At 40.3% G+C, this 12,439-nt stretch overlaps 1 protein-coding gene and 1 long non-coding RNA gene across 4 annotated transcripts in view; one reads left to right on the top strand and one right to left on the bottom strand.

The window, feature by feature from the left end:
• The window catches only part of MCF2L2 (MCF.2 cell line derived transforming sequence-like 2), a 527,578-nt gene that overhangs the window by 127,510 nt on the left and 387,629 nt on the right, over positions 1–12,439 (top strand). For all 3 annotated transcript variants that reach the window (XM_073626295.1, XM_073626294.1, XM_073626296.1), the window contains exon 8: positions 58–182. In XM_073626295.1, coding sequence (XP_073482396.1) covers positions 58–182 — 125 coding nt within the window. The remainder of the gene's footprint in view (positions 1–57; positions 183–12,439) is intronic.
• LOC141139804 (uncharacterized) overlaps positions 1–12,439 on the bottom strand; it is a 42,435-nt gene that overhangs the window by 414 nt on the left and 29,582 nt on the right. The window lies entirely within an intron of this gene.

Raw genomic sequence — 12,439 nt, 5'->3', positions numbered from 1 at the left:
ACAATGTATAAACCAAATAAGTAACCTCCTTGTAACAACATTATATTTATCTTTCAGGATGATTTAAAGCTAGCTGTGCAACAAGGTGGGACTCTGCTGACATGTATAAAGGAGCCAGTGTCCAAAGACCCAAGCTGCAAGCTGACACCGGATGAGCTGGAGAACATGGCTACTGTTGAAAGGTTTGTATAAGGCGCATAAGTCTGGTTTCTGAGCCTTTCTCACTTTAATACTAGGATGACATGATGCTTTGTGAGATCCAGGGAAAATTTTAGCGGATAAACATTCAGAGTGCAAAGTAAAGTTTGCTGCATAAGCAAATGGTGCTGAAAGTATTAAACAGCCAACAAACTTGAACTACAAATTGGTGCATATCAAAAGCAAGTAGTTACCTCAAATATGTTATGCTGAAGGTGTTTATACTTTAAGGATCTAGTAGCATTTGCTACCTAAGCTAACTCTGTTTCAATACCACTAAAAGCAAATAGTAGAAAGACCCACTATGTTACATACAGTGCCTTGCAAAAGTATTCACCCTCTTGGCATTTTTCGTGTTTTGTTGCCTCACAACCTGGAATTAACATGGATTGTTTGAGGATTTGCATCATTTAATTTACAGAACATGCCCACAACTTTGAAGATTTATTTTTATTTATTGTGAAGCAAACAACAAATAGGACAAAATAACAGAAAAAGTCAATGTGCATAACTATGCTGCCATCACCACGTGGGGATGGTGTTCTTTGGGTGATGTGTTGGGTTTGCGCCAGACATAGCGTTTTCTTTGATGGCAAAAAAATTCAATTTTAGGCTCATCAGACCAGAGCACCTTCCTCCATACATTTTGGGAGTCTCCCACATGCCTTTTTGCAAACTCAAAACGTGCCATTTTGTTTTTTGCTGAAAGTAATGGCTTTCTTCTGGCCACTCTGCCATAAAGCCCAAATCTATGGAGCATATGGCTTATTGTCGTCCAATGTACAGATACTCCAGTCTCTGCTGTGGAACTCTGCAGCTCCTCCAGGGTTATCTTAGGTCTCTATGCTGCCTCTCTGATTAATGCCCTCCTTGCCCGGTCCGTGAATTTTGGTGTACGGCCATCTCTTGGCAGGTTTGCTGTTGTGCCATGTTCTTTCCATTTGGTTATGATAGATATGATGGTGCTCGTAGGGATCATAAAAGATGTGGATATTTTTTTTATAACCTATCCCTGACTTGTACTTCTCAACAATATTGTCCCTTACTTTTTTGGAGAGTTCCTTGGTCTTCATGGCAGTGTTTGGTTAGTGGTGCCTCTTGCTTAAGTGTTGCAGCCTCTGGGGCCTTTCAAATAGGTGTGTATATATGTAATGACAGATCATGTGACACTTAGATTGCACACAGGTGGACATCATTTCACTAATTATGTGACTTCTGAAGGTAATTGGTTGCACCAGAGCTTTTTATGGGCTTCATAACAAAGGGGGTGAATACATACGCACATGCCAATTATTTTTTTATTTCTGAAAAATAGTTTTATGTATGTATTTTTCTAATTTTACTTCACCAACTTAGACTATTGTGTTCTGATCCATCACATATAATTCAGATTAAAAAAAAAAAAAGATTAATGTAACAAAATAGGTAAAAAGCCAAGGTGGGGAATACTTTTGCAAGGCACTGTAGTTACAGAGTTGGTCTGGTTGAAAAAAGACACAAGTCCATCTAGTTCAACAAATAAAAGGGAAAACATTTTTTTGCAATCTTATACTGTATATACAATCCTATACCCACAGTTGATCCAGAGGAAGGCCAAAAAACCCCAGCAAAGCATGATCCAACTTGCTTCAGCAGGGGAAATAATTCCTTCCTGATCCCCCAAGAGGCAATCAGATATTCCCTGGATCAACTTTACCTAAAAAGGTTGGTATCCAGTTACAGTATATTATGTACATTTAGGAAAGAAGCCAGGCCTTTTTAAAAGCAATCTAGTGAGTGGACAGAACCAGCTCTTGAGGGAGTCTATTCCGCATTTTCACAGCTCTTACTGTGGAGAAGCATTTTCGTATTTGGAGTTTAATCTGTTGTTTTCTGCTATAAAGAGGAGTCTTAAGCCTAAACTCATTTTCACTTTAAAGTATAAGCCCACATTCAGGAAGATTTTCCAAACATTCCTCGCCATTTACACTGGTACTAAAGTTTAATTTTTAAAAAAATTGATACACTGCCAAACATGAGGTATACAGGTAAGTGGATACCCTAATCACCACATCCCGACAATAATTTTTGGAGAGATAAACAAAAGACCTTGGGATTGTACGGGTGAGGGGGAGAGTGGAAGGGATAATATGATTGGTAATACAGGTACCCAGGAGTAATAAAAAAATATACTTTATTAGAAATATGCAAAAGAAATATTTAAAACAGTGAACAGTTCATACAAAATATCTAGACCATATACATGAGTGTTTTAATCAAGGAAAACATGCATATACGTGGTACTTGAGAACCCAACATGTGTCGGATAAAAAATGCAATTCCTTCTTCAGGGGTTTCCTGTAAGGATATTGTATGATCTGGGGGGGTACATAGGTAGAATATACCAATCATTAGTACGCATATACAGTATACATTATACATATAGCTATAAATGGTAGGTCATAGGAGCTTATAAGGGCAAATAATCATGATAAGAACTTGGGAAAATGAGAAATATATGTATATTTGTATATATCATAAGGAAGAGAAAGGACTTACTCGTTCACAGAAATGTGTGCATATCCCAGGCCGGACTGTAACTTGGTAGCTTAACAGATGGTGCTCCAAATCCTAGTCACCACAGCATCAGTTACGCATTGTGTTGAGATATATATAGCCACATATAGGCTTATATAGTGAAAGCCAAGGGCCAAAGGTTGGATGAAACTTCTGTAGTGATAATACTGGGGGATCTTAGAGCCTCCCGGATGCGTCAAACACGGGAATTCACCAGCGTCCACAAGGAACAGCAAGGAGAGGAAGGGGGGAATGTACAGCCATAATATAAATATAATATGATATAAGTATCAGAAGGTAAATTGATGGACAGAGTACATCAACACATACAATAGTCAATGTGCGAATGAGTATATATGCGTCTACATGCGTCTATGAGTATATGAGCGTCTACCTGGGCCCACCTATCGTGCCAGAATTAAATCGTGGAGAAGAAATATAACCAACAGATATATATAAAATGGTATAGTAAGTAAGGTATGGGGAGGTAGCAGTGAGTTAACCTGCATGGGGTTTGCTCTATGATATGTACAATCCATTTAAACAAGTGTGTTTGCACAGTGGATCAATGGCTTTTACCCCAGTATGTATATATATATATATATATATATATATATATATATATATATAACTCTATTCGCATGACAGATAGTAAGGGTGTCAATAATATCTGAGGAAATTGCCATATTAATATGGTAAAATCTAGTACTTACTTAACCACTTCAGCCCCGGAAGGATTTACCCCCTTCCTGACCAGAGCACTTTTTACAATTCGGCACTGCGTCGCTTTAACTGCTAATTGCGCAGTCATGCAATGCTGTACCCAAACGAAATTTGCGTCCTTTTTTTCCCACAAATAGAGCTTTCTTTTGATGGTATTTGATCACCTCTGCCGTTTTTATTTTTTGCGCTATAAACGGAAAAAGACCGAAAATTTTGAAAAAAAATGATATTTTCTACTTTTTGTTATTAAAAAAATCCAATAAACTCAATTTTAGTCATACATTTAGGCCAAAATGTATTCGGCCACATGTCTTTGGTAAAAAAAATGTCAATAAGCGTATATTTATTGGTTTGCGCAAAAGTTATAGCGTCTACAAACTAGGGTACATTTTTTGGAATTTGCACAGCTTTTTGTTTATGACTGCCTATGTCATTTCTTGAGGTGCTAAAATGGCAGGGCAGTACAAAACCCCCCCAAATGACCCCATTTTGGAAAGTAGACACCCCAAGGAAATTGCTGAGAGGCATGTTGAGCCCATTGAATATTTATTTTTTTGTCCCAAGTGATTGAATAATGACAAAAAAAAAAAAAAAATTACAAAAAGTTGTCACTAAATGATATATTGCTCACACAGGCCATGGGCATATGTGGAATTGCACCCCAAAATACATTCAGCTGCTTCTCCTGAGTATGGGGATACCACATGTGTGGGACTTTTTGGGAGCCTAGCCGCGTACGGGGCCCCGAAAACCAAGCACCGCCTTCAGGATTTCTAAGGGCATAAATTTTTGATTTCACTCCTCGCTGCCTATCACAGTTTTGAAGGCCATAAAATGCCATGATGGCACAAACCCCCCCCAAATGACCCCATTTTGGAAAGTAGACACCCCAAGCTATTTGCTGAGAAGCATGGTGAGTATTTTGCAGCTCTCATTTGTTTTTGAAAATGAAGAAAGACCAGAAAAAAATTTTTTTTTTTCTTTTTTCAATTTTCAAAACTTTGTGACAAAAAGTGAAGTCTGCAAAATACTCACTATACCTCTCAGCAAATAGCTTGGGGTGTCTACTTTCCAAAATGGGGTCATTTGGGGGGGTTTTGTGCCACCTGGGCTTTCCATGGCCTCCGAAACTGTGATAGGCAGTGAAGAGTGAATTTAAAAATTTACGCCCTTAGAAAGCCTGAAGGATTTGGATTTCGGGGTCCCTTGCGCGGCTAGGCTCCCAAAAAGTCCCACACATGTGGTATACCCATACTCAGGAGAAGCAACAGAATGTATTTTGGGGTGTAATTTTACATATACCCATGGCATGTTTGAGCAATATATCATTTAGTGACAACTTTGTGCAAAAAAAAAAAAAAAAATTTGTCTCTTTCCTGCAACTTGTGTCACAATATAAAATATTCCATGGACTCGACATGCCTCTCAGCAAATAGCTTGGAGTGTCTACTTTCCAAAATGGGGTCATTTGGGGGGGTTTTGAACTGTCTTGGCATTTTATGCACAACATTTAGGAGCTTATGTCACACATCACCCACTCTTCTAACCACTTGAATACAAAGCCCTTTCTGACACTTTTTGATTACATGAAAAAATTATTTTTTTTTTGCAAGAAAATTACTTTGAACCCCCAAACATTATATATTTTTTTTAAAGCAAATGCCCTACAGATTAAAATGGTGGGTGTTTCATTTTTTTTTTTCACACAGTATTTGCGCAGCGATTTTTCAAACGCATTTTTTGTGGAAAAAACACACTTTTTTAAATTTTAATGCACTAAAACACACTATATTGCCCAAATGTTTGATGAAATAAAAAAGATGATCTTAGGCCGAGTACATGGATACCAAACATGACATGCTTTAAAATTGCGCACAAACGTGCAGTGGCAACAAAATTAATACATTTTTAAAAGCCTTTAAAAGCCTTTACAGGTTACCACTTTAGATTTACAGAGGAGGTCTACTGCTAAAATTACTGCCCTCGATCTGACGTTCGCGGCGATACCTCACATGCATGGTGCAATTGCTGTTTACATTTGACGCCAGACCGACGCTTGCGTTCGCCTTAGCGCGAGAGCAGGGGGGACAGGGGTGCTTTTTTTTTTTTTTTTTTTTTTTTTCTTTATTATTTTTTTGCTTTTTTATTTTTAAACTGTTCCTTTCATTTTTTTTTTTTTAATCATTTTTATTGTTATCTCAGGGAATGTAAATATCCCCTATGATAGCAATAGGTAGTGACAGGTACTCTTTTTTGAAAAAATTGGGGTCTATTAGACCCTAGATCTCTCCTCTGCCCTCAAAGCATCTGACCACACCAAGATCGGTGTGAAAAAATGCTTCCCCAATTTCCCAATGGCGCTGTTTACATCCGGCGAAATCTAAGTCATAAAATGCTCGTAGCTTCTGGTTTCTTAGGCCATAGAGATGTTTGGAGCCACTCTGGTCTCTGATCAGCTCTATGGTCAGCTGGCTGAATCACCGGCTGCATTCTCAGGTTCCCTGTTGAGACAGGAGAGCCAGAGAAAAACATGGAAGACGGTGGGGGGGGCATTCCCTCCCACTGCTTGTAAAAGCAGTCTAGAGGCTAATTAGCCGCTAGGATTGCTTTTACATAAAAGCCGACCGCTGGCTGAAAAGAATGATACCAATATGATACCTAAACCTGCAGGCATCATTCTGGTATAACCACTCAAAGTCGTGAATGGCGTACCTGAAGACAAAAAAATGGTTAACAATAAAGCACAGTGAACAGTAAAGTATAAAAAATTGCATACCTGAAAAGCAAACATGATAAAACATAATAACAATAAAACATTGCAGAATAGAATACAGTAAAAAAGAGCAGAACCATAGAGAGAGAGAATAGAGAGAGAGAGAACAATAAAACGACAACTATTTTTTTTTTTTTTTTTTTTTTGTGTTTTTTTTTTTTTTTTTACACTTTTTTTTGTAACTGTAACTTTTATAACTGTAACTGGTTCCAGGTTCGGGTCTCTCAAAATGCGATGGCATCTTGGGAGACCCTGTGAAAGTGTGCCTAGTCTGTGCAATGCTGTACCCTACGCTAATACTCAACTAGTGAATGGTAGCGTTCAAAACATTCACCAATGCAAAGACCAGGATTGTCAGGACAGGAGGGACAATAATAGCGGGTGTCACGCCTATATCCGCGCTTGCTGCAGACACAACATCTTTTTTGGGGGGGTTCGTTGGGTAGGGGTACTCGGGAGGACATAAAGAAAATGCCTCTCATGCAGCCGACTGCATTTGGTTGGGGATGTGAATGGGGGAAGTACGGGCGCTGCAGAAGCGGTGGTTTCCCAATTAGGATTGGCGAATGCAGCAGGAAGGGCACTATGGGCACGACGGGCCTGTGTTTGTCTTCTTGGTGGCAGCGGGACACTACTTGTGCTTGCCACCTCACCAGCTTGAACTGCACTTATGGGACTCGCCACGTCACCAAGTGTTACTGCAGTGCTGGTTTGACTACGACCGGGGTGTACTAGGCCGCTGGCGCTTGCCAGTTCACCAAAACGCTACCAAAAAAACTGTTAGCGATCGCAGGGATCAGGCCTGACTCTGCGAACGCTGCAGTTATGTGTTTAGTGTTTTGTAAGTGACAGTGATCGATCGATACTGCACTTTGGTGGGCTGGGCTGGGCTGGGCCGGGCGGAGGGGCAAAACACAGGTGCTAGCAGGTATCTTGGCTGATCCCGCTAACACTGCGTTTTTGGGAATCCTAAACTGCTGGGGATGCTAGTATAGATCTGATCGGATCAGATATTGATGCGTTCAGATACTATACCACTAAGGGAGGTGTACGGTGCGTGCGTGGGTGTTAGCGCTACTGGCACTAACCTGACGCTGCCTGGGGCTGGTGCTTGCCATTTCACCAAAAAGCTACCAAAAAAACTGTTAGCGATCGCAGGGATCAGGCCTGACTCTGCAGTTATGCGTTTAGTGTTTTGTAAGTGACAGTGATCGATCGATACTGCACTTGGGTGGGCCGAGCCGGGCGGAGGGGCAAAATGCAAGTGCTAGCAGGTATCTGGGCTGATCCCGCTAACACTGCGTTTTTGGGAACCCTAAACTGCTGGGGACGCTAGTATAGATCTGATCGGATCAGATATTGATCCGTTTAGATACTATACCACTAAGGGAGGCGTATGCTGCGTGCGTGGGTGTTAGCGGTACTGGCGCTAATCTGACGCTGCCTGGGGCGACGCATATCACCGCCGGGCGATCGGGGGGCTAAACCTTTATTCGGTAATAAACGGCGGGTGCCCTGACACTATAAAAAATAAACAAACTAACCAGCGTCACCCGTAACGGTTATACAGTGATCAGTGGTGAAAGGGTTAACTAGGGGGCAATCAAGGGGTTAAAACATTTATTAGGTAGTATATGGGGGTCCCTGACGCTATAAAACGCTGACGGCGAACCTAAATATTTACCTCACTAACTAGCGTCACCAGCGACACTAATACAGCGATCAGAAAAATGATCGCTTAGCGACACTGGTGACGGGGGGTGATCAAGGGGTTAAAACTTTATTGGGGGGTTAGGGGGGTGCCCTAGACCTACAGGGGGCTAATACTCACTGCCCTACCACTTCTAACTGTCACAAACTGACACCAATCAGTAATCAGGAAAAAAAAAAAAACAGCTTGGTGTCAGTTTGTGACGGGAGGGGGGTGATTGGGGGGGGGATCGGGGGGCGATCGGGGGGGGATCGGGGGTGTTTAGTGTGCCTGGCATGTTCTACTGTGTTGTGTTGTGTTTTACACTTACTCGGATGTCTTCTCTCCTCGGCGTCGGAACGGAAACTGCCGAGCCGAGGAGAGATGACATCACATCCTCTGCCTGTGTGTACTATACACAGGCAGGGGATGTTTCTCATTGGCTGGGAGCGATTGCGAGGGGGGGGCCACGATCGGATGGCCTCCCCCTCATCTCTGATCGCTGCCAGACAAATGCCGACCGCCGCTGGCACCGGGGGGGGGTCCTAACGGACCCCCCGCCCGCGGGAAGGCATCACGTATCAGGTACGTGATTTTGCCTGCCCGTGCCGCTCTGTTGACGTATATAGACGTGAGGCGGTCGGCAAGTGGTTAAAGCTGTCAGACTCTTGGAAAGGACATCAACCTCCTCCTAGGTGTGCAGCTCAAAAGTGTGTCTGCAACTGGAGGTTTAAAAACAGCTGAGTAGGGGGCAGGAGGCGGAGCCTAGCGGAGCAGACATGCATTGTTAGAGCTCCACACCGCTGAGGAGAGAAGAGAAGGACAAAGCGGAGCCTGCAGGCTCAAAAGGTATCCATTTGAACCTTTTTGCCCCAGGGAACAAACTGTGAAAGTTTGGGCAGGAAATATGGTACTGGGAGGAAGCCGTGGCAGAAATAAAAATCACCTCAAAAAGAGCTCACAGGCACTCACTGCAGCTGAAGCAGCTCCAGTCACCTCACAATATACAGCATCAGGGCGCTCTCACAGACAGAAAATGTCACAGCAAGACTCTCCATTTGAGTCAGATACAGAACAAATCCTCTCACAAACTTCTCCACAAGCCTCCTCAGCATCCCCAGTAATATTATTACAATTTGAAAAGATGCTTCATAAGGCTTTAAAACAAACCCCAGACCAAATAACAAAAAGCCTAACCAAAGAAATAAGAGAGCTGGGAAACCGTACCGCAGCCTTAGAAATAAAAAATGGATGAAATTGAAATTACAACCCAAGAAAATATAACAGAATTGGAACAATTAAAAAAAGAGAATTTAATACTTCAAACTAAGCTCGAAGATTACGAAAATAGAGCCAGATGTTCAAACTTGCGCATAAGGGGAATACCTGAAACTGTGACAGACCTGCAATCTACTATTACTGCTCTATTACAAGAACTAAAGCCAGATATCCCTATTGAACGTTTAGAACTGGACAGAGTACACAGAGCCCTCACAGCCAAAAAGAAAGATGGACCCCCACGTGATATAATCACAAAATTTCATTATTACAGAACGAAAGAACAAATACTAATTGCTGCAAGAGAAAAAAAGGAACTTAATTTTCAAGGACACAATTATCAAATTTTTGCTGACCTATCCCAACTTACTATTACTAAAAGACGATCCATGAAACCCCAACTAATGGAACTGCAACGCCACAACATTATGTATCAATGGGGCTTCCCCTTTTCAGTCAGATTTAACTACCAAGGTACAATTTACAGAAGCAGATCAGCAGATGAACTACAACAAACCCTTTTAAAATTAAATCTGACAGAACCCACAAGCAGCAACACTCCCACACGCAGTAGAATGGCATCATCTTCACCTTCAGGCAGCACTCAGAAAATTTCAGAACAAAATGGGAATCATCATTCTCACAAAAGAGGCCGTTATGCCACATCATCCATGGACCAAGAAGATTCAATGGACTGACATCCTAATTCCTGATATCTCTTCATTTATTATACTAAGAGATGGTTCTCTATAAAAAACCTGTATTTATAACTGAATGTAACTGCATTCTGATAGTCACACACTGTGTGGGATCATGTTACATTCCAGTTATATTTCTTATTACTTCTGATTCATATAGCCTTAGAATATATAAGTGAAATAAGGAAATTATTGTTCAGTTATATATTATCAGGTAATAACAATAGATTTATTACTTTTTAGGACAAATATGTTCAATAATCCAGAAGTAATGGAAGCTTTTTCTTTCTTTTCTTAAAACAAATATATTATTACCTAACTAGTTCCTAGAATTATGTTTTTGTTTATTCTAATCTGAAGCAATACAACCCCAATTTTATGAGTTAACATATCTAAACAGTTACATATGAATAAAATATGTAATTGTTTACTCTAAAAGGGTTAAAATCCCAAAATAATTCAAACTATCTTCATCAATACCAAAGTTATTAACAGTACCTTTCTAACTAAATTATTTAACCTAGGGCAAGACTAACCATATACAACCACCCTGGAATAAATAATTTCAACAAAAACTATATTCTGCACTCCAATTAATGAAACATCATTTTGATGTCTTTTGACATAGCACTTCTCTCCTGTAAGCGGAAGATCCGTGTACCCCCATTAGCCCTCCTCATTCTCCCAACCATATTATGTGGGAGTGTGACGAAGGCACTTATTCCCCTGAGAGAGATATTTATTCTCTTTCACGGGTAAATTGTGATTACTTATACAATGTATCATCTAATTTCATATGTTTTTTGTTTACTCTTTACTCCAGAATTCACTGGTTTCTTTTCTATCTATTCATCTCTTCAGTCCACACAGGTTGATCTGCGCAGTCAGCTCTGCATAACAAAAAGTAAGTCAAAACTATTTGATCTGTTGCCATGGCACCACTGAATATACTTTCCCTGAATGTTCAGGGAATAAATGTCCCTCAAAAAAGGACCAAAGCCTTCCGTACTTTCCATAACAAGAAGGCTCACATAGTATGCCTCCAAGAAACACACTTCACCAAAGATTCTACTCCAAAATTTATTTCTCCTTTTTATCAACAAATTTACACGGCTTCTGCCTGTACCAAGCAAAGGGGAACTCTAATTGCATTTCACCGATCCACACCATTCACCTTATCATCAGAAATTAAAGACCCAGAAGGTAGATACCTGATACTCATGGGTTATATAACGGATACAGCAATCACGGTGATTTCCTACTACGCTCCTAACAAACAACCTACACCATTCCTCTCACATATATTACAAGTGATTAATACACACAAAATAGGAACAGTGATAATGTGTGGGGATTCGAACCAGGTCCTCCTCCCATTTCTAGATAAATCACCTTTTACACCATCCAAAATAACCTCTAGATTACCTTTTTCTCAACTTCTTTCCAAATACAATCTGGTAGATTCGTGGAGAGAAAGTAACCCAATGAAAAAGAAATTCACTTATTTCTCGCACCCCCATCAAACCTTCACCAGAATAGATCATATTTTTCTAACAATAGGAATGATACCAGAAATTATTGCATCAGATATAATTCCGATTCCGTGGTCTGACCATAATGCAGTATACACTACTATAGCCTCAGCCATACCAAAAGCGCATGACCCAACGTGGTACTTACCGGACATAATGCTCAAACACCCACTACATCAGATGGCCATTGAACAAGCTTTAAAGGAATACATATCAATTAATAATACAACAGACATCTCCCCAATAACACTGTGGGAAGCTCATAAGCCTGTCTTGCGTGGTACAATACAAAGACAAATGGCACTATTTAAACGGGAAGGCAAAAATCTAGCAAAAAAACTAGAACTCAATTTTAATGCAGCCTACATATCATTTCAAGATAATCCATCTCAGAGTACAAAATCTCATCTGGAAAAATCTAGATTGGAATACGATCTATTTCTCACTGAATCAGTTGATAAATCCCTCAAACGCTCCAAACACAATTTCTACATGAATACAAACAAACCAGGTACATATTTGGCTCGGGCATTAAATTCAACTAACAAATCTTTCAAACCAATACGTTTTAAATTATCAAAAAATGTTTACACTTGTAATCCAGTTAAAATAGTCCATAAATTTCACTCACATCTCGCAACTTTATACAAGACAAACAATGAATTTAATCCTACAGAGGCTGAATCCTTCTTCTCAAAAATAACCTTACCTGAGTTATCTCAGAATCAAAAAAGCAGTTTGGATGAGCCTATAACTATAGATGAAGTTGCTAACGCCATAAAAGACCTAAAACTTAACAAAAGACCAGGCCCAGATGGCTACTCGGCTTTATACTATAAAACATTCTCAGAAATACTCTCTCCCATTCTCACTGAAACTTTTAACAAACTTCTAGATGGACATTCTTTTCGGCAAGAAACACTAATGGCAATTGTTTGTATGATCCCAAAACCCCTTTCTGATGATACTTCCTGTGTGAATTATCGGCCTA

This window comes from Aquarana catesbeiana, linkage group LG04 (assembly GCF_042186555.1).
Source record: "Aquarana catesbeiana isolate 2022-GZ linkage group LG04, ASM4218655v1, whole genome shotgun sequence".
NCBI lineage: Eukaryota > Metazoa > Chordata > Amphibia > Anura > Ranidae > Aquarana > Aquarana catesbeiana.
Note: the sequence above shows the minus strand (reverse complement) of the source record. Positions and strands in the feature narration are given on the sequence as shown.